The sequence below is a fragment of the Ursus arctos genome, unplaced genomic scaffold, assembly GCF_023065955.2.
Source record: "Ursus arctos isolate Adak ecotype North America unplaced genomic scaffold, UrsArc2.0 scaffold_7, whole genome shotgun sequence".
Taxonomy (NCBI): Eukaryota; Metazoa; Chordata; class Mammalia; order Carnivora; family Ursidae; genus Ursus; species Ursus arctos.
This window is the reverse complement of record NW_026623089.1, coordinates 40,893,322-40,916,602: the sequence shown is the minus strand read 5'-3', so window position 1 is coordinate 40,916,602 and position 23,281 is coordinate 40,893,322. Positions and strand designations below refer to the sequence as shown.

The 23,281-nt window shown below is 38.5% G+C and overlaps 1 protein-coding gene across 4 annotated transcripts in view; it reads left to right on the top strand.

The window, feature by feature from the left end:
- Window positions 1–23,281, top strand: part of BMPR1A (bone morphogenetic protein receptor type 1A) — a 133,156-nt gene that overhangs the window by 105,862 nt on the left and 4,013 nt on the right. For all 4 annotated transcript variants that reach the window (XM_026504603.4, XM_057308742.1, XM_026504604.4 and 1 more), the window contains 9 exons: window positions 864–1,026; window positions 3,251–3,353; window positions 7,501–7,597; window positions 7,763–7,862; window positions 14,244–14,388; window positions 18,107–18,299; window positions 19,794–20,091; window positions 21,722–21,897; window positions 23,148–23,278. In XM_026504603.4, coding sequence (XP_026360388.1) covers window positions 864–1,026; window positions 3,251–3,353; window positions 7,501–7,597; window positions 7,763–7,862; window positions 14,244–14,388; window positions 18,107–18,299; window positions 19,794–20,091; window positions 21,722–21,897; window positions 23,148–23,278 — 1,406 coding nt within the window. The remainder of the gene's footprint in view (window positions 1–863; window positions 1,027–3,250; window positions 3,354–7,500; window positions 7,598–7,762; window positions 7,863–14,243; window positions 14,389–18,106; window positions 18,300–19,793; window positions 20,092–21,721; window positions 21,898–23,147; window positions 23,279–23,281) is intronic.

Below are 23,281 nucleotides of genomic sequence, written 5' to 3'. Positions count from 1 at the left end.
CATTTATAATGAAATGTTGTTTATACACAGTTCTCTTAATATTTTACATCTATTTGGCTCTACATTTTACTCCCTAAAGGTCAACCCTACAAGGAATAGGCTAGCCGATTTCAGCGGATTCAGAGGGAGGGAGGAATTACTAAAACGTTTTAGTTCTGTTCAGCTTTCAGCCTGAAAGATTCAGTAGCAAATATGACAGTATCTGTCATTTGAGGCTACTGGACTCTAATGCAAGAACACAGTTCTGTTTTCATAAGCCAGCTACTGCTCTACAGTACCCTTCAGTTTCTGGCAGCATAGACTGGATTTGAACCAATGACCTTGAGATAAAAGGCACCAGATAATATGATTAGTCCCCTTGCTGTCACAATTCCCGTACTCAAGCAATTAAAGTCCAAAGCAAGATGCTTAGTAACTCCACTCCCATGTAGAGGCACAAATGAAGAACTTTTTTTTTTTTTTTTAAAGCTAATCCCAAGTCTTGAGCCAAGGAGTGTAAGAACCATAATTTGTGTATTTTTTAATGATTGGAAACAATCTCAGACTTCCTCTGGAATCGCTTCCCATTTTGTACCTTTCTTACAAGCTATGACCATGTTCTACCTTTGCCACATTGTTTTTCTTCCACTGTGCAAAAATTGTGACATAGTCCTCTCCATATGTCCCACGATACCAGGGACAATTAATTCTGTGCATAGTCGTTTATTAACAGATGTTAAATGTATGAATGAAATGTGTTTTTAATTAAACACAGTAGCTGCCATACTGTAATAAGAAAGCTTAGAAACTTCTCATTGGAAATTGAAATGAAAGAATTAGCTTTTCAGAAATTATTTATTCATAAGTTTTACATTTGAATACAGGGCAGAATCTGGACAGTATGCTCCATGGTACTGGGATGAAATCGGACTCTGACCAGAAGAAATCAGAAAATGGAGTAACCTTAGCACCAGAGGATACCTTGCCTTTTTTAAAGTGCTATTGCTCAGGACACTGCCCGGACGATGCTATTAATAACACATGCATGTAAGTATTTTATGCAGTCCTTCTTAAAGTTATGAGACTAGGAGTGCATTTGGTGCTATTTTAAGAATTGGTTACATTGTTTAAGGGTTTTTTTTTTTTCCCTTTAATTTTATATGGTATCTTTCCAGAGAGCCAAAAAGCTTCTCGTTCTGTATATGGGAACATTAGTACTACTACATGATTGATGGTTCTTTTCTTCCAGTAACATTGTAATATCCTTTTTAAAGGAGATAAAAGGAATCTGGTATTTGTCTAACATTTTGAGTTTATTTAATAATCCTTTGATCATAAAGTTTACTGATACTTATTGTAGAAAATTTAGAGATTACCAAAAAGGAAATTCACCCAAAATCTTATAATTCTGAATTGGTTGAAATATTTTACAGAAAGATAGGAATTGATATTGTGATATTTAATTAATTTTATGTTACTTTCTTACAAGTGAGCTCCCAATCCAAATCTGATTTATATGACAGTTTTAATTCTCCTGCCTAATTTTATGTTAACTATTCAGCACATTTATATATGATCATATAATTCTATTCCATATTGTTTGGGGACATTGAAGAATTGGCTTATTAGCCAAAAAAATTCCCTGAACAACACAGTCTCATCAGTTAATTGATGTAATGAAGGTAATAACGTCCTGGTTTGTACTTTCCTAATAATTGTATGCTCTTTGAATGTCACCAGATATAAAGCAAAAAAGTATACATGTAAAATATTGAAATTATACGATTGTTCATCATGTCTTAGATTTGTTGTTTGTCCATTGGTGGTGGTTGAATTTATTGTGACAGCCAGGATGATCTGTCAAAGGGGAGTGTTCCACACTATGTCACCAAGTAATTTCTGGCCAAACTTACTGTCTGTAGTATGTGCCTGATATGTGTGGGCTGTTAGTGGCTTTGTAATCCAGAATAAAACTGAATCATTAATTTTAACAGGATTTTACCCCACATTTAGCATTTTTTTCTTACAAAAATTCAATAACTCTGCAAGTCTTTTAGGTTATATGAATGATAAATAAGAGCACAAAAAAAGCTCTTTTTTGGGAAGATTTTATTTATTGATTTATTAGAGAGAGAGAGAGTACATGCAAGTGGGAGGAGGGGCAGAGGGAGAGGGAGAGAGAATTTCAAGCAGACTCCCAGCTGAGCACAGAGCCCGATATGGGGCTCGATCCCATGACCCTGAGACCATTACCTGAGCCAAAATCCAAGAGTCAGACACAACCGACTGAGCCACCCAGGCGTCCCCCCAAAAAAAGCTTTTAGAAGTATCTTCCTACCCATTAAAATCTCAGTGAATATATTAGGGGTAAACTCCAACATACTAATACTAAAATGATAACATTTCATTAAATATATACATATGTAAATTTCTTTTTTATAATAATATTTTTTATTATGTTATTCACCATACAGTACATATGTAAATTTCTTAAAGCTATTCAAAAGTTATCCCTTTTTTCCTGTCACATTCAGTAAAATGCACCTGTCAGGATCTTAGTCAGTCTGTTTTTCCCAAATACATTTTTCTTTGTCATTTAGTCTGGTTTTGTGTTTCATAGAAAAGTTGTTTTTATTGTCTATGGTATGTGAATACTGAAAATCCTATGGCTAAAAAGAGGAAGTCATTTTTTAAAAATTTATTTATTTGAGAGAGAACAAGGGTGTGCGAGTTGGGGGAGGGGCAGAGGGAGGGAGGGAGCGAGCAAATGTCAAGCAGAGTCCCCACTGAGCATGGAGTCTTGCTTGTGGGGCTTGATCCTGCGACCCTGAGATTGTGACCTGAGCCTGAGCTGAAACCAAGAGTCAGACAATCATTTGAGCCACGTAGGTGCCCTAAAGAGGCAGTCATTTTTAAGCATAATTTTAAAACATTAAGATTCTTTACTTTGTAAAATTTTATAAATCAGCTTTCTGTGATCGCATGACTGTGATTAGCAAAGAGAAGTTACATAATAATTCATATTTGGAGGACTCATTTTGAAAAAAGTCTTTTTCCACCTTGAACCATTAGGTTTTAGTTCAGGCATGACCTCTTTCATTTGCCTGAAAGCCCATAGAGTTTTGCTGATAAATAACACGTGAATGCAGTTCTAGTTCAAAAAACAAGGTACTGAAGGTCATCAGTACCCAGTCACATTCAAATTGAGGTTTAGTTGGTACTTTCTGATGTGAAGTTATGTTTTTTGTTTTTTTGGGGTCTTTTCTTTTAGAACTAATGGGCATTGCTTTGCCATCATTGAAGAAGATGACCAGGGAGAAACCACATTAGCTTCAGGGTGTATGAAATATGAAGGATCTGACTTTCAGTGCAAGGTAAGATCTCATTTGGGGCCTATGAAATAAAGAAGAGAGGGACCACATGAAAAGTATTCATCTCTCCAGGAGAAGTGTGCCTGATCTGCTCATCACTGTATGTTCCTGTAAATCAAATATATTGGAGGAAACTTAGGTCATGCTTCAAGTAGTAGGACTGTGGTAGTTGAAGTTCCAGATTATTTTACTTTAAAAAAAAGTTTTAATTCATCCTGTTTCCAAATTGTCATGACTGCAAAAAAAAACCTGTCACAGTATCACCCGTGTATTATAAAATTGGCTGGAAAGACTTAGGGTGATGGGCAGTAACCTGCGTGTCACTGAGACAAGTTAAGTCCTTGTAAGGAAATCTCAGTGGAGTTATTTTAACAGCGGCAGCAGAGGCATCTCAGAGCTGGTAATAAAGAGTTTATGAACATCCTGATGGCTCTCGGGTATAAACCTAATCGCTTCAAAATCCTGTATAGTAATTCTGCCCCAGCAGTTCTTCCAGTGTTTTTGAAAAACAGCTTTAGACAGAACCATTTGTTCACAAATTTAAGGTTCAACTATTTTAGGAAGTTATTCCCATTATTAAGAAATTCTCGGGATTGGTAGAAACTTTAAAGGTTATATGTTCCAACCTCTGCTAAAGTTGGGGATCCACACGTCCCCTCTGTACATCCTTCCTCCCCCCACACATGTATTGCATCCCATCTGTTTTTCTAGTGCGACACCTCTAGTGACAGGGGCTCCTCACCTCCCAAGACCACCTGTTTCATCTGTACAAACAGCCCGACCTGATCTTTAGAAAGCTTTTCCTCCTAATGACTATAAATCTCTTCCTGTCCCTTTGCACCACAGAGAACAAATCTAAAGCTTCTTTAATAACACTGCCCTTTGCTGTGTGAAGTAAGTTTTTTGTGTGGTCCTGCATTCTTCCCCATTCCCTCTCGTCTTTGCCTGATGAAAATGCTAGTTCATGGTCACCTCAACTGCTCTGTGTATGATCAGCTTCGTTACTGCGGTTTCTCAGTGTCGCATGCAGAATCAAGTGTAGTTTGACCGGAGGGGGATGGGGGGGGAGCAGAGAATAAGTAACTCCTTTCCCTTTTTCTAAATACAGCCAAATCTCATGTTAGATGGTGGATTGTCATACCACACTCTTGAAACGTGTCGAGCTCCTGTTAGCTGAAATCCCCACCTTTCACTCACACTACTGCTGGACCACATCTCTTCCTTTCTTTATTGGTTCTTTTGGTTTCTTGACACAAATAGGATGGGAATGGAATGAGTTTTGTGAAATAGTTTCACATACTTGTCTGTGTTAAATTTTATCATGTTAGAATTAGCCCTTTGCTGTAATTTATCAGGATTTGGGGGGGATGCTATTTGATTATTTCTTCCAGTTTTATGCCATTTGCATGTTTGTCAACCACAAATTCTATACATTTTTTAATCACTGAGAATATTGAAGAAAGAACTATGGTTAGAGCACTGAGCTCTGCAGTAACACCCAGTATCCTGCAAGCCCCCTAAACGAGGTGCATGACAAATCGAATTCACTGATACAAGTTAGTTGTTGAGACTTCACAGTCTGTATTCAGATCCATGTGCGGCTGCTCATTAGCTGCAGAACTTTGGCACAAGGAACTTTTCTTTTTTAAAGTTGTTTTCTCATTTGTAAAGGAGTTGTAAGGATCAAATGAGATAATGTATACGTAAGGAGTTTAGCACACGGCTTAATACGCGTTAGCTCTTACTGTATTGATGGTACACCTGAGCAGCCGTTACGCGGGTTACGTACATCCCTATGTACACAGACTGTGTTACACAAGGGTCACATGGGCACGGGGATGGTTTAGGGGAATTGCTTTCCAGAGCCTAATCCTATAGTGTCCTCTCGGGCTGCCTGAGAGCAGGGCTTCCCAGGCAGTTTCTGTTCCTTTCTGCCTTTCCACAAACGCCCATCTCCTGGTTTACAGATCAAAGGCCTGGGACCGAAAACCTCATTTCCAAACAATGTTGTTGTAATTCATATCTAAGTACCTCAGCTCACATAACTCTGGACAAATCACACAAATGGACACAGGTGGAGGATGGGAGTGAGGAGTGCAGGAATAGGAAAGGTCCCCTCCCCCAACTTGATCATCTGATCCTTGCCTACCCAGACATACAGTTAACCTATCTAAGAAAGGTGGGAGCTGAGCCTGCTGTTGCTGTGCTTGGTGAAGCCACATTGACTCTTCCAGGAGTTCATAAGCATTTTTTGACTTGTTCTAGAATCCCCACTAGGATCATGTCACATTCACTAGAGCAGGAAGAATTAATTTATCGAATATTTACTGTTTGCACTTAATATGCTAGGTACCTGGTATATGTTACCTCATTTCCTCGCAGTTACCCCATAAGGCAGGTATTTTTGTCCTCCATTTTACAGCAGAGGCAACGGAAGCCCAGAGAAGTTCATCGTTCACAAAGTTAGTAAGTGGCAAAGCCAGAATTTAATAAGCTTTTTGGTTTCAGAGCCCTTGCTTTTTCCATAATACCATGATGCCTCCAAACTCTAGTTGGCCAAATCTGCTTTCTTTTCAAAAAAAAAGAAATAGTGTAACAGTTAGCTCTTCAGTTTCCAACTTGTTCTTCCTAAAATCTTCCCATCACACCCTCTTCCAGGCCTCTCTCTTCCCTTGCTGGGGCGTGATTACCCGGCTTCGGCTTCGAGGGCAGGCACTCATGTAGAACACAGGAGCCCTGGAGGATCTCTTCCTGTGTCTGGGAGAGCAGCTCCTACTTATGGTGCTGATCTTTGTCCCCCATCACCTGCTGTTTTGTCAACAACACAGCCGCTGCTTGGTGGTCTGTCTTCTAGCACTGCCAGAGAAACGCTTTCTTGGTTTTTCTTCACATTTTCTCTTCTGCAAGGCCCCGCTCGTTTCGATCGTTAGCCTTCCTGCGGCTGTTCTTGGATGCTTCATAGTCCTTGCGTTCATCTTCAGTTACGTGTTCTTCATTCCATCCTTCGTGTAAATGTTTTCGATCTGGCATTATTTCAGAGTCATCTAACTCCTAACATATCTCTCTTTTCTCTTTTTATGATCATTTAAAAGTAAAAATTGTTTTAATGTTAAAAATTCAGTTAAAGTGTAAAACGTATGCTTTTGGAAGTTTCCACATACTCTTGACCCACCTTCCCTGATAGAATCTCAAGTCGTGGACTCCTATTCACCTTTTTAAAGTTATACTCGAGCACGCTGAAGTTTTTCCTTTCTGGCCATCTGATATTTAAGAATAACATGGTCAATTTCTGCTTATATTGTTGCTACTTTTATAATGACAAGCAGTTCCTTTCTGTTACTATTTTGGTCCAGAATGGCAGTTTTCCCAGGCAGTGCTAAAATGTCAGCATTCAAGTTAATAACTTGTCAAGTACTGTACCAATCAAGTCAGACTTCACACATAATTGTTTATGTCTGTTCTCATGACTACGGTCTTTTCCTGTGCTCATTTTCTGACCTATTAGGGACACATGTCATATCTGGTTGGTAGACTGTAAGAAACTCAGGAATATGGCTTCTGTATTTTGCCTTTGTCCTCACTGCATCTGCTTTAACTTGCTTCTCCGTGGGGCTCCTTAGTTTTAGCCTAGTTGTTGTAAGCAGACTGTGCTAAGTATCTTCTACCTACTCGACTACTTTTCCTGACGTCTCTTTTCTTTAGACTGGGACAGCCTCCACCTGAGCAGTCTCAGTACTGCTATGAGATCCTCTGTACCCTACTAGTTCATCATTGTGATAAAATGTCTTATCCATGTTTTTTAAGGAAAGGATCCCGTGAGTCACATTTTTACTAAAAACAAATGAATAGTAATATATTAAGATTCGCCAAAGTTTTGGTGAAAAATACTTAGGAACTTTTGTTTGTAATTTATAGTTCAGTGTTCCAACACACCATCCACATACATATGTCCTCCTTAGGAAAAATAATTTCACAATCTTCACTATTTCAGCACAGATTCTAATTTTTCAGTAATCTTTTTTTACACATAAAACTTGGAGGTCCTTTTCTTTTGACTGAATTGTAAATTACATTTATGAATATTTAAAAAACTTCATTATCAACTTACAACATCAAGCCATTTTTAATTTTATTACTACTCTTTCTCTAGGACTCACCAAAAGCCCAGCTGCGCCGGACAATAGAATGTTGTCGGACCAATTTATGTAACCAGTATCTACAGCCTACACTGCCCCCTGTTGTCATAGGTAGGTTAGCCGAGAAGAGCGTGATGATGATTCTCACTAAAATATTTTCTCTGGTTTTAACAATAAATACAAGCTTTCTAGAATTTAACACTACAAATTATTTTTCTTCTTTAATATGTGCTAGAAAGATAATATATGTACTTCATTGTTTACTTCCCTCGTCAGGTCCGTTTTTTGATGGCAGCATTCGGTGGCTGGTTGTGCTCATTTCTATGGCTGTCTGCATAATTGCTATGATCATCTTTTCCAGCTGCTTTTGTTACAAGTAAGATAATTATTTTGATACAGAATATTTTGTTGAATATTAGATATGAGCAGTACAAAGAAATCAGTGACCATTGAATATAATTCATACACCATTAACTTGTGTTCTCTGATTCTGTCTCCTTTAGGTTATAATCTCCTAACTAGATAATTTTCTTAAGGGAAAAGAGGATCTTACTACTAATCAGTTAGTTGAATCCAATTTTATACTTGTTTTGTTCATGAGTTCTTATGATTTTTCTTATTTATAGGATATTGGACTTTCGTATATTTGAATGTTGAAAATCTGTCCCAAAAAGCCAACTACATTATCATTCTTTAGTTATTTGTGGCTTCAGAATTGTTTGTGTTTAGTCATGATTTCAGAGGATAGTTGCCAAAAGAGAAGAGTAGTAACAGGAGAAGATAAACTTCGGTAATAAAGCATTATCTTACTGGCATGTGAGTAGACTGAGATCAGTAGAACAGGTTACTAGACCCACAGATAGACCCAATTATATAAAGAAATTTAGTATATAGTAAAGGGAACACTTCAGATCACTGGGGGAAAGATGGATAATTCGATAAATGGATTTGGTAGTGGGTAGCTATATGGAAAAAGATGAAGTGTTTTGTTTTTTTTTTAAGATGAAGTTTAATCAGTTACCTACATTGCAATAAATTTTACCCAAATTAGAGCTAGATATATGTAAAATGAAGTGATTAAAGCACTGGAACAAACCATGGAAGAATTTTAAAAAATAATCTCAGAATGTGGAAGCCCTTTCTGAGTCTGACACAAAACTGAAAAGCAAAAAAACCACAGCCACAGAAAACAAAACTGTAAAATTAAAAAAAAAAATTGTGTCAACTACATAAAAATAAAACTATACTATGTGGCAGAACCACGATAAACTGAATACAAACAGGGAAAGATATTGGCATCTCATATTACAGAGAGCTGATTTCTCAAATATAGAGAGCTTTTGTAAATCGAAAGAAAAAAAAACCTTAGTTCAGTGGGAAAATGAATATTTACCTAAAAGGAAATACTTAGAGCTCTTAAAAGCAAAATAAAAAGATGACTCAAGAATACTCACAATATGAAAAATATAAAGTAAAATCACGCTGAGATACTGTTTTTCACCTGTTATACTGGCAAAAATTCTTAGATAGAGAGGCAGGTTGAGCATGCTTACTGTTGCTGCCTCCAGGAAAAAAGCGATAGAGAGTTTTTGACTTCTTTGTCCAGCCAGGACGAGGAGAAAGGCGATAACAGCAAAAAACTTCGGAACTCGTGAAGCTTTTGGATGAATAGTAAGTGACTTTGCAGACCGAAAAACTCAGACCCCTAGGCTAGAATTTTGAGAAAGTAAAAAAGCAACCAGTTTATATCATAGAATTCTCCAAGAAGCTCAGGAATTGGCGGTACCAGTTATCTCTGGAAGTAAGGTTGAGAGTGGCACTAAAACCAAGAGGATTGCTTGAAAGTCTAATTTTAGAAAGTCAGATGCTGTGTGCGTTACGCAATACTGCATGAAGAAATCACTCCCAAACACAGTGGCTTGAAACAGCAATTATTACCTCTAACTGTGGGCCAGAAATTCAGGAGTGAGTGGCTGGGTGTCAGGATCTTTCATAACATCCAGCCAGACGTCAGCAGAGGCTGTGCTCGCCTGAAGGCTTGACTGGAGCTTGCAGATCACCTTCCAGGATAAAGGTAGCTCACTTCTATAGCTCACAAATTGGCGGGAAGCCGTAGTTTCTCTGATGTGAGCTCTCTGCAGAGCTGCGTTGAGTGTCCTTGCGGCATGAAGCCTGGCTTTTTCCTCCTACAGTGAGTGACCCAAGAGATCAAAGTGGAAGCCCCAAAGCTATATACGATCTAGACTCGAAAGTCACACCGTCACTTCTGCCACATTCTGTTGGTCACACAGGTCAGCCCTACTGTGTTGGGGAACTAAACAAGGACATGCGTACCAGGAGGTGAGGGTCGTTCTGGGCCATCTTGGATGGCAAGTACCACAGATGTTGAGATTCACTACTCCTGTTCCGACAGTCACTTCCCCAGCATCTCCCTAACAGAAGGCTAGGCGTGTATTCTCTGGAAAGAACAAACATATTAGCTGCGGCATCCATCATTGAGGGTGAGGTAGTACCCTGAAAACATGGAGGTGACGTGAACAATTCCATGCTGTTTGGTGGGCCCCTCAGCTATCCCAGAACCCTTCATCCAGGCTTGTTCAAATAACACCAGAAGAATCTTCTTGGGGAAATCCATCCAGCCCAAGAGGAAAGACCTAAGCATACTGACCCCAGGGGGCCCAGTGAAATGGCCCAGGCAGTTATCTTACAGTGAAGCCGGTAATCAGTAAGCCCCACTCGCATACTAATAGCTGCCAGTCAGGCAGTGAAAGACACTAATCCCCGGAAAACAGGAGACACATGAAGTGAGCCTTATGATTGCCCACCTTACTGCCCAGAGAGAGTTTCTAGCTGTAGAACACAGAAGGGACCCAGGTGTAGCCCAGAAGGCTCTGACTCCAGGAGATGTAGCTGAGTCTGGGGTACGAATAGCAGTTATAGTTCATAAGACAGAGGACTGGAGAGGAGAGTGCTTCACAGGGAAAGAACTCTGGATATCTGCACAAGGTTCCCATCACATATTCAGCTGCATCTTGATCAGCACGTGCTAGTGAGGAAACTACCCAAGGATGGGAAAGAGTGCCTGAAAAGACTGAAAAAAAAAACATTGTTCGATGCTCACACAGTTCTGGCAATAGTGTCTGTTCCCACCAGCGTGAGACTTGAAAACCTCATAATTCACAGGGCTTTGGTTAGAGTACTCAGAGGGGTCTTGCTTCAGTATTGGAAATAATTAGCCCTAGATTAAACATGACACTGGTCCCACCTCAAAAAGATTGTCTTGTTTCCAAATAGCTGCATCTTAGAACATAGTTCAAGAATATTTAGAGGGATACAAAAATACCCAGCACCCAAAATGTAAAATTCACAATGTCTATCATCCAATCAGCAATCACCAGGCGTGCAAAAATACAACCAATACAACCAAAAATGAAGAATCAAAAACACCAACCCAGAACTGATCTAGATTTTAGAATTAGTAGACGGGCATTAAAATAGTTATTATAACTGTATTTTATATGTTCTAAAAAGTGAATTGAGACATAAAAGATATAAAAAAAGACCCAAATCACACTTCAGGAAATGAAATATGTACTATCTGAGATGAAACGTACACTGGATGAGATTAATGGCAGATTAGGTACTGTAGAAGGAAATAGGATTAGACATGAAGACATTGCAATAAAAACTAAACAGAGTGCCTGGGTAGCTCATTCAGGTGGGCATCTGCCTTCGGCTCAGGTCATGATCTTGGGGTTCTAGGATCGAACCCCGCATCAGGCTCCCTGCTCGATGGGGAATCTGCTTCTCCTTCTCCCTCTGCTTGTACGCTCGCTTTCTCTCTCTCTCTCTGCCAAATAAATAAAATCTTTAAAAAAAAATAGATGAATACAGAGCTTGGATAAAATTAAAAACAAAGTTCTTAAAGTGTTATAAGGGTGTGGATGAGAGTGTGGGGAAGATGGGCTGTCCTATAACGGTGGAGGGTTTGTAACTGGTATAACCTTCAAGGAGGATGTCAGTAGAGCATTCCGTCAAAATTCCAAATTCAGTTCTAACTTCTAGCAATTTGTATACAGATATGCCAGAAACTTTTTTCATTTTACTCTTACATGATATAAGACTAGAAACAGTGTAAATGTTGCTGGTGAAGGGATGGTTAACTGCCAGACAATGGAATACTGTTCTGCCACGAAAGAAAAAGGAAGGGCTCTTTATGTACTGCTGTGCAGTGAGCTCCCAGAGAGATTGCTAAGTGAAAAAGCAAGATGCAGGACGATATGTATGGTATACTACCATTTCTGGAAGAAAAAAACAGAAGAGGTGAACAGCAGTGTATATATTTTTATCTAAATAGACATAAATGCTCTCCTGAAGATTACCAAAGAAATTGTGGAAATAGTTCCAGTTCCAGATTTTTTCCAGTTCCTCCTGGATGGTGTAGGGTTAGGGCAGGAGGAAGATTTTTCACTGCACATCCTTTTGTGCCTTTTGAATTTTAAACCATTTGAGTCAATTATGCATAGAAGGTTTTTAAAATAAAATTCAAAAATGGCTAAGTGTGTTGGGCTGTCCATAGAGAAAACAAATCTGACTTGATGTTTTCCGTAATTTCCATCCTTTACTATAAGTACCAAAAGATTAAAGGACTAAAAGAGAGAATCAGAATTTTAACACCTTTAAAATGTGCTAATGACATTAGGGTTGAGAAGATAGTCTTAAACAAGGCACAAAAGCATGTATCGAAAAGGGGGGAAATTGTTAATAAAATTAATAAGTTTAAAAATTTATTTAAATTAAATTAAAAATTAATAAGTTTAATTTGACAGTGTTAAAAACAAAAAACCACCCATAAATGGAATGACAGGATACTGACAGACTGAGAGAAGATTCTTGCAGCATAATTATCAAAGATTTAGCATCCAGATTATATAAGGAACTCCTGATGAATCAATGAGAAAAAAAGATAAAATATCCCTGTTGAATAGCATGAATAGGCACTTCACAGAATAGGCAAAAAATATGAGGAGCAGTTCACAGAAAAAAAGGAACTATAGGAAAAAATGTGAACTTTCTTAAAGTCTGGGGAAAATGAGTCTTTCATATCCATCAGGTTGGTAACAGCCTAAAAATGTGCTAGCTCCAAGTTAGCACTAGACTATGGGGAAATGCACATTGTGATATTATGCTTTATAATACATTATAAAATATTGCAGTATTATATATAGTGTAATATATAGTATGGTATAATATATAGTATAGTATAGTATAATATAAATAGTAATAGTATAGTATAATATAAAATATTGTACTATGTTATATATTGTATTAATTATAATTATATTAATATATTTATAATAGTATTATAAAGTATCATATATAAATATTTTATAGCATATTATTATTATTATTATTATACTTTATAAATTATTCCACTTTGGGGAGCAATTTGTGATATCACTAAAATTGAAAGTGTGTGTACCTTCGAGAAATTCTTACACTCCTGCACAAGAGACTGGCACAAAATATTTTTTGCATTACTATTTGTATTAACAGACTTTTTGGAATTAACAAATAGGACCATCAGAGTGAATGTGGTAAACTCCTAACAAGAACCCGAGGTACCATTTAAATCATTTCCTTGGCTCCCAGACCCAGGCCTCTAGGTTTGGATCTCAGCTTCACCACTTGGGTGTCTGACTTGGAACAAATGATGAATCTCTCGGCCATGGTTTCCTCGTCTGTAAAGTAGGAGCAATAGTATTCACCTCTTAGGAGTTTTGTGAAGATGAAGGGAGTCCTAGAACAATGCCTGACACACTCAGCATCAATAAAATGAGTACTGTTTTTAAACATATATGAGCATGGATAAATACATAAAACACAAGTTGTTTTTATTTTAAGGAAGATGTCAAGAAGTAATACAGCATATGCCGCTCGAGTCAGCTTGTTTACAGAGAAAGTGTTGTTTATGAATACATGCAAATAGGAAGGACATAACCACCTTTCAGGATAGTGTTTGTTTCTGAGGAATAAAGAAAGGAAATGGAATTATCAGGGAAATGGCAGGACCTTCAAATATTTCTAATGTTTAGGTCTTTAAAATAAATATAATGTTAATATTTATTCAGTTACTGGTCTACGTGTGGGTGGCAGTTAAATCTCTACTTTCCTGTATGTTTGAAATATTTCGTAATTTGAAATTGTAAAAAGAGAACCTTCAGAACTGTCAGAATGAGTTCAGAGAACTTGATTTCTTTGCATAAACTCCTTTTCCCTTTTTTAAAATGGAACTATATTCATTATTCATTTGATACAACAAAATTCAAAATACTGTCAAATTCAAATGGGAATGCTTATTTAAAGTAGAAGGTGAGTACTGCAATATCCCTGGAAATAACTATTATTTACAGCTTGTTACATATTTCTTCTGATCTTTTTAGACATATGTAGGTATATATAATTTTTAAAAATTGTATAGCTGGGCTCACACTCTGCATGCTGTTTTTTAATGTTTTTTTTTTTTCCACTAGCCAATGCACTGTGGACAGCTTTCCATTTTTACATATACATAGAACTCGACCTCATAAACTCCATTCTTGGACATTACTTTCACAGAGGAGATCTCATCCTGTAAGACTAATTTGGATGTGATCCTATCTGAAGGAAGGATGATGGTGTCGACAACCTCAAGATTTACCCTAGAATTTTGTAGTTTTGGAATTTTAACGTAGGTTATTTTCTGCTTTTTTAAAAGACATTATTGCAAGAGCATCTCAAGCAGACGTCGTTATAATCGTGATTTGGAACAAGATGAAGCATTTATTCCAGTTGGAGAATCATTAAAAGACCTCATTGACCAGTCACAGAGTTCTGGTAGTGGATCCGGACTACCTTTATTGGTAAGATAAAAATGTCATATAAACGTACATGGTTTATTGGTACAGAGTGCGTCCTTGTATGATGGTAGGCAGTGTAATTGTTACAGATTAGGGAACATTACTAGACACCTTTTTTCTTCTTTCTTCTTTAGAAAGATGGCTGCAGTCATGCAAGAAGAAATTTTAAAAATAAGAACTATGAAACAAAAATAGAATAGGCAGTAAGATAGAGACACAAGCAAAGTTAGGAAAGAAAATGGTCATGAAGTCTATGTGAGTGTGCTAGAGTTAGCTCACAAGTTTTGCTTTTAACAGCCAACTTGAAGAGGAGTCAGATATAAATTCCTTGCACCTAAGATTAAACTCATTGGTTGAGAGAAGTATAACTATTTCAAAGTAATAAATACTAGATAACCAGACATATTTTAATTATTTAATTACATTTGTTTAAAGTAAATACATTGATCTCTAATTTTTAAATTTACTGAATTAAATAATTCTGTAATTGAATTGGAAAGGTAAAACTATCTTCCGTGTGCAGACAACATGATTATCTACAAAGAAAAATTTCAAGGATGATACCATAAAGCTACAGTAACCAGTAAGTGAGTTTATCAGGGTTGCAGAGTACAAGGTCACTATATAGGAATCGTTGGATTTAGGTGCACTGGCAATGAGCAGTTAGGAATTAAAGTGTTAAAACAGTATCATTTAAAATAGCTTCAAGAAACATCAGATATTTTAGAATAAGCTTCACAAAATTTATGTAAGACCTGTGCACTGAAAATTAGAAAACATTGCCAAGAGAAATTAACAGAGCCCTAAATAAGGAGAGATGTATATCCTGTTTGTGACTCAGTAGACTCGGTATTAAATTTTCAGTTATCCTCAGTTGACTTACAGTTTCCCTTCAATCTAAAATCAGAGTAAACATTTATAGAAATTGATAAACTGATCTGACATTTATATGGAAATTGCAAAGGATTTAGAAGAGCCAAAACACTTTTGAAAAAGAACAAAGAGGATTCACTACCTGATTTCTGGACCTACTGTAAAGCTCCAGTAATCAGCATAGTGTGGTCCCTAAGAATAAGGATAAATATATGTGTCAATTGAAGAGAATAGAGGGTATAGAAATGGACACAAATATCACTTGATTTGGGTGCCAGAGTCACTCAGTGGGGGGAAGACAGTCTGTTCCACAAATGGTGCAGGGAAGATTGAGCATCCGTTTCCCTAAAAGTGTATCTCGACCCTTATCTCCAAATCCAAAATTACCTTGAAATGGACCATAGACTTCAATGTAAAATGTAAAAGTTAAAGTCTAAAAACCTTTAAAAGAAAATGTTTTAGAAAATCGTTGTGACCTTGGGTTAATAAGCAAAGGTTTCTTAGGACACAAGCAGCATGAATCATTTTTTAAAATGATAAATTAGGCTTTCTCAAAATTTGAAACTTTTCCTATTCAGAAGACACGCAAAGGAAAAAATAAGTCACAAACTGGCAACACAGATCTAAAAGAATTTATGTGTGCGGAATATATGAAGAATGTTCACAATTCAGTAATAAGACAACCCAATTTTTAAAAAGGGACAAAAGATTTGAACCTCCCAAAAGAAGAGAAAAATGGCAGATAAGCACATGAAAAGGCAAGGAAATGCAAATTAAACATTAAAGCGAGATATTGCATATCCACTAGTGTGACTGAGACCGAGAATATCACATGCGGAAAAGAATGTAGATCAACCAGAAATCTCATACATTGCTGATTGAAATGAAAACATTTCAGGCACTTTGGGAAGCAGGTTGACAGTTGACTGAAAGGTTAAGCATATACTTTCTATACCGTGAAGCAGTTCTGCCACTAAGTATTTACCGAAGAGATCTGCAGACATGGCCCACACAAAGACCCGAACGCAAACATTCACAGCAGCTCTATTTGTAAGACATAAATTATCAACAACCCAAAAGCCCATCAGTTGGTAAATGGATAAACAGATCGTGGTATATTCTTACAGTGGAACATTACTCATCAATAAAAAAGAAACTGCTGATACAGGCAACAACAATACAGATGAATTTTGAAGTGTTATGCTAAGCGAAAGAAGCTAGACACAAAAGACTACATATTGTATGTTTTCATTTATGTGATATTCTGGAAAAGACTAAACTGTAGAGAAAGAAAACACCAGTGATGCCAGGGCCTGGGGGTGAGTGGGGAGGGGTTTGACTTTAAAGAGGCAAGAGAGAACGTTCTTGGGTGATAGAAACGTTCTGTATCTTAATTGTGGTGTTGGTGGTTACATGACTGTATACACTTGTCAAAATGCTGTTCTCAAAAAGAGTGGATTTTACTGTATGTAACTTACACCTCAATAATCCTGACTTTAAAAATTATAAAAGGATTCTGAAATAAATGATACATAAAGTAAGTCCGTTTAGGTATGCACAAAATCTAATTTTTTAAAAAATATTTTATTTATTTATTTGACAGAGACAGCGAGAGAGGGAACACAAGCAGGGGCAGAGGGAGAGGGAGAAGCAAGCTTTCCTGCTGAGCAGGGAGCCCAATGTGGGGCTCGATCCCAGGACTCCGGGATCATGACCCGAGCTGAAGGCAGATGCCTAACGACTGAGCCACCCAGGCGCCCCAAAATCTAATTCATTTTAACTGCATTTCCAACCTGGATCTTAGGGTTCTTTTTAATTTAGAATGGCCACTAGTGCTTCTGAAAATGAAAGGTAGCAATTAATGTGCATCTTTGAGTCAACAAAAATTAATGAAAGCACTTACTATATTTCAAATATTCCCCTAAACAAATCCCTATATTCTGTGAGTAGGAAGGAATAGAATTCGAACAAATCTATATATAAGTAATAATACAATTATAATCGTGATATGGTCACCAGCTGAGAGGTCTGCGTGTGCTATGAAGGTGTTCCACAGAGAAATGACCCTCTTAAATAAAGGGAACTGCATGTGAAAAAAACTCTGAGACAGGCATGTGGATGAGGGAATTCTAAAAGCTGGAAGAAGGTGAATAAGAGGGGTGAGGGTGGGTCATGATAGCAAACGATGAGGCTGGAGAGTCAGGCCGGGGCCACATCATGGAGGGTCTTACTGGCTCGAGTGGAAGATTTGTAACTGTCATTTAGATTTTGCTGCATATTAAAGCACCCCTAAGCTTAGTGGCTTGAAGCACCAAACATTACTCTCTCTCATGCCTCTGTGAGTCTGCTGGGCATTTCCTCTTCTGGACCTGCTCAGCCAGAGCTAGACGGTCTAGGTCACAGACACGGCCTGGGGCTGCCAGGGTTTTGTTCACTGGTCACAGAGTTCTCCAGAACAGCAAGAAAGGGCAAGCCCCAGAGCACACACACTTTTCAAGTCTCCACTTGTATCACATTTGCTATTGTTCCGTGGCCAAAAGCAGATCCTGTGGCTACGCCCAGAGTCGGCAGAGGAGACTACCCAAGGGTGTGTGGACTGGGACTGGGAGCAGAATTATGGTGACCATTTCTAAAAACAATCTGTCATGTTGACTAACCCGTTAGTGTGCAATTTCACAATATATTGTACATTGTTTCATCTTCTTTTAAATCCTTTGCGAATTCTTCCGTTGGGGTGGGTTGGTTGTACACCCGTCCTTTTTGACGGACAGGCTGTCGGACCACTTTCTCGGTCTGGGCAGGTTCTTTTCACAAGAACTCCACAAACGTTTTACTTTTTTCTGTGAAGGTTCAGCGAACTATTGCAAAACAGATTCAGATGGTTCGGCAAGTCGGTAAAGGCCGGTACGGAGAAGTGTGGATGGGTAAATGGCGTGGTGAGAAAGTGGCAGTCAAAGTGTTTTTTACCACTGAAGAAGCTAGCTGGTTTCGAGAAACGGAAATCTATCAAACTGTGCTGATGCGCCATGAAAACATACTCGGTGGGTACACGTGTGTTTCGGGCGATTCCGTGTTCGACAGGGTTAGTGGGGTGCAGTGGAAGCCTGCCCGCGGGCTTTGAAAGCATACGTGAATTCCATTATGTGTCTCTGGCTAAAGGAAGCCCAGGAGAATACACGGTTTAAACGCAAAACAGTCCTGAGTGCCCACCAACCGCTTTATTTACTGTCCAACTAGGGAAACAGTGGTGAGTTTCACATTGGAAGTGGTGCTGGCTTGTTGGACTTACTCGTAGAGTAACACAGCCCGAGTTTTTTACAGGCAGTTTAAGCAGTTTTCTAGTGTAACTTTAACTATATATGCCTTTGCCTTTTATAACTGAACCCCCCCCTTTCATTTACAAAATAGAAAAATAATTTAGGTATGATCTGATCGGTAGGGTGCAGAAGCTCCTCAAGCTTTCCTGACTTCTCCGCTACTGTTTCCCTACCCTTTAATTTAGAGAGTGCATAGCGCATTGCCACAAGTACTCCGGACACTTAACCGTTAGCTTCCTGAGGGCTGTCACACCAAATTACCGCAAACTGGGTGGCTTAAAACAACAGAAATTTATTTTCCCGGAGTTAGAGAAGCCAGAAGTTTAAAATGAGGGTGTCGGCAGGGCCGTGCTCCCTCAAGGCTCTAGAAGAGGCCCCTTCCTTACCTCCTCCCAGCTTCTGGTGACTGCCAGCAATTTTGGCACTTCCTTGGCACTTCTTGGCTTGGAGATAGCACTCGTACTGTCTGTTGTCACGTGGCCTTCTCCCCTGTATGTCCACGTTCCCCTCATCTTGTAAGGATACTGGTCATTGAATCAGGGCCCACCCTAGTCTAGTATGGCCTCCGCTGAACTTGGTTATATCTACAAAGACCCTGTTCCAAATAAGGTCACATATACAGGTACCAAGTGGACATGAATTAGTATGGGGTTGGGGGTGCGCACAATTCAACCCAGCACTCACTGACCTTCTTCTGAAGGGAAAGGGGACAAGAGAAGGAAAGGAGGCTGGTATCATGGCCCTGCTTGTCAGTGAGCCAGATGGAAAGGTGGTTGTGCTGGGGCTTGATGGGCAAATGAAAGCTGGCTTAGGCACAAACTCGTGGTTGAACGTTTTATTATTTAATGTGTCCACTTTTCAATTTGAAATTGAGAGCTTTTCCACATTCCTCCTCCTTACAGATCTTCATGCGTAGAGAATCATGGAGATGGATAGCATTTCCCCAGGTTATTTTCTGATATGTGATCTTTTTCTTAGTTATATGATTGTCATTTTCATGATTATCATTAAGCTTATTTTAAATATATTGCAGAAATGTAGAGTTATCTATGTAAATGGCAGGAAAGAATGGTACACATTCAAGAGATTTTGTTAGGCAAATTAAATTTTTATTATCTATGCACGATACCAAAGTTATTCTCAGTATCTTGAATGAGCATTCATTATTCTTCTTACCCATCACTGATAACTAACCCTTTAAACCCATTAATTGAACAGGTTTCATAGCAGCAGACATTAAAGGTACAGGCTCCTGGACTCAGCTCTATTTGATTACCGATTACCATGAAAACGGATCTCTCTATGATTTCCTGAAGTGCGCTACGCTAGACACCAGAGCCCTGCTCAAGTTGGCTTATTCAGCTGCCTGTGGTCTGTGCCATCTCCACACAGAAATTTATGGCACCCAAGGAAAGCCTGCGATTGCTCATCGAGACCTAAAAAGCAAAAACATCCTCATTAAGAGGAATGGAAGTTGCTGTATTGCTGACCTGGGCCTTGCCGTTAAATTCAACAGGTAAGCAGTTCTCTGCCAGCTGTTTGGAAATCATTGTAATCTCCGAAAGAGATCTGCCTGTTTGGATTCAGGATAGTGGAATTCCAAATGTGTTTGGACTTATCTGGTTATATAAATAAAGGGTTAGGATTTTTTTTGTCTTGGTGTTTTGCTTTTCTGGGTTTTGTTTTGTTTTGTTTTTTACAAAAATTACATCCTACTCTACATAATGCTTGATTTCCTGCTTTTTATTGTCTTAGACATCCTCCTGTTGCAATTCGTGTAGATCTGCCTCATTCTTTGTAACAGTGTTGATGCAGTTTTCCATTATGTGGATGTACTGTAATTTATTTCATCTACCACCCAACTGGTGGGCATTAAAGTTGTCTCTACTTTATTATTTTTAAAATGCTTTAATCCACATTGTATATTACCCATATGTAATGTCCTTGACTACTTGTGTAAGTGTTTGTTCGTGGTGGATTCCTAGAGAAGGGGCTAAACAGAGTATGTGCCTGTTAAAGTGTAGTGGAATTCTTCCTTTAGGAAGCGGTCGTCAGTTTACACTCCCATAAACGGTTAGAGGTATGCCATTTCTTCATCACCACTTGAAATTGTCGATATTCTTAAAACAGAATTATCAGATTTTTAGGAAACCATTGAAACTGTTTTAATATTGTTATAACTCGAGGCTACAGCAGCCAGTTTACATTTCAGAATTCATTTCAGGTTACAAAATTAAAGTACTAGTCCATAATGAAGCAAATGTTAAAATTTAAATCGTCTTCCCTAGTTGTTACAGTGTTCTGATCCTGTGGTGTTTACTGGCTCAAATCCTCATCAGGTACTGTTTAAGAAAATCTAAAATACATTATGTGAATTCAGCTTCAGAGTAGTTTCCAGAACCCGCCAGAATTGGGGGCCTAAGCAACAAAGCATTTATGTCTTCCAACTCTAACATTTAGTCCAAAAATTGAAAAACCAGTAAACATCATTTATTACTGATTGTCAATACGATTATTTAATCATGACTCACAACAGAACTAAGTTGCTTGGACCCGAAAAGAAAATGTAATCCTGTGTCACGAAGGCTGAGGTTATCACATGAGAACAGTAAAAGCAAATGATTCCTCTCAGTTTATATTTACATTTGCTTGTTCTGGGATGCATAATTATCTACTGCTCTTTCTCATATTCAGTACTGTCCTTTTTCCTAGAGAGGCACTGAACTTACTTGGTGACAAAACTTGAACTGATGTGAGGTGTCTATTGTCTTTATCCAGGATAATATGAATATTCATACTTAGCTTTTCACTGCAGACAGTAATGATTGTGATTGAGTGCTGCCCCGGACCCTGCTGGCGTGTTGTATAATATGTAACATATGTAACATATATTTCAAGGGTATATCACTTATCTAAAATGTGGAAAATGCTAAATTTTAAAACCTTATCTAGTCCCAAGGCATTCTGTTAAGGGAATGTTGAGATACAAGATTGGTAGGTACGTAGATTTTTATTTTATTTTATTTTTATATATTTGTGTGTGTGTACACATGGAGGGAAGAGTCTGACTTACAAAATGCGACAAAAAATACAAGATAAACTATTTTGTTCCTGGCCCTCAACCTGAACACTGTCTTCTGTTTCAGCGACACAAATGAAGTTGACGTACCCTTGAATACCAGGGTGGGTACCAAACGCTACATGGCTCCGGAAGTGCTAGACGAGAGCTTGAATAAAAACCACTTCCAGCCCTACATAATGGCGGACATCTATAGCTTTGGCCTGATCATTTGGGAAATGGCTCGTCGTTGTATCACAGGAGGTAAGACTTTACGTAGTGGGTTTCCGGTTATGTTTGTATCCTCATTATTCAAAAAAGTAACAACACCATTTATATAATTTAGATGTCGTATATGTCAGGGATCCCCAAGGCCACTCCCAGGTTCTGGGATTTCACTACAGGGACACACAAGCCTCAGCATATAGTTGTCCTCACAGCCAAGATTTATTACAGTGCAGGTATACAGATAAAATCAGCCAAGGGAAATGGTGCATGGAGCAAAGTTCAGAGGAAATCAGGCACAAGCTTCCAGAAGTCCTCTCCCAGTGGAGTCACACAGGATGTGCTTAAGTCCTCCAGCAGTGAGTTATGACAACATGTGAAATATTGTCATCTAGGAAAGTTCATTAGAGACCTAGTACCCAAAGATATTTTTAGAGGCTGGTCACATGGGCACCCTCCACCTAGCATGTACCAGAATTCCAAACTCCTAGAAAGAGAGCAGGTGTTCAGCATAAACCATACTGTTTGTACAAATAGTCTAGGCACACAGTGAGTGACCCTTATCATTTAGGGAAAGTTTTGAATGAGTATGTAGGGAATTGTTTACCCAGCAAGTTCCCAGATACCGGCCCAGCGCCAACCCTGCAAGCAGGCCTTTTCAAAGGATAGCAGTCTCCAGCCTGCCGTGTTAACTCTTTTCTGCATATCATGTTGTGTTTCTACTGCAGAACGAAATAAGGCAAAACAAAAAACAAAAACCAGATTCATTAGTAAGAGCAATTACGTATATAAGTAATCAAATTAAAAATTGAAGGGGCGCCTGGGTGGCTGAGTTGGATACATGACCGACTTGGTTTCAGCTCAGGTCATGATCTCAAGGTTGGAAAATCAAGCCCGACATCTGGCTCTGTGCTGAGCATGGAGCCTGCTCAAGATTCTCCCTCTCCCTCTGCCCCTCCCCAGCTCGCTTGCTTGCTGTCTTGTGCACGTGTGCAAAAAGAAATTAATAAATAAAAAATTTGAAGGTAAATGAGTACTTCACCTTACTTTTCTTAAGGGATATAGGTATGTCCACAGGTATGATGGGGACCCTGATGGAGGTAGAGAAAATAATTAGGCATAGAAATTCAGAAGAAAACACATCTCTTAAAAGTAGTCATTCACTCTATAGTTCTTGTCTTTATGTAGGAATCCTTTTTAATTCCCATAGTTCAATAAGAGGTGCTGAGTAAGCTGATATATTTTGTCCAGCCATTTTTGTGCCCATTGTGTTTTCTCACTTCCTACAGGGATAGTAGAAGAGTACCAGTTGCCATATTACAATATGGTGCCCAATGATCCATCATATGAAGATATGCGTGAGGTTGTGTGTGTCAAGCGTTTGCGGCCAATTGTGTCCAATCGATGGAACAGCGATGAAGTA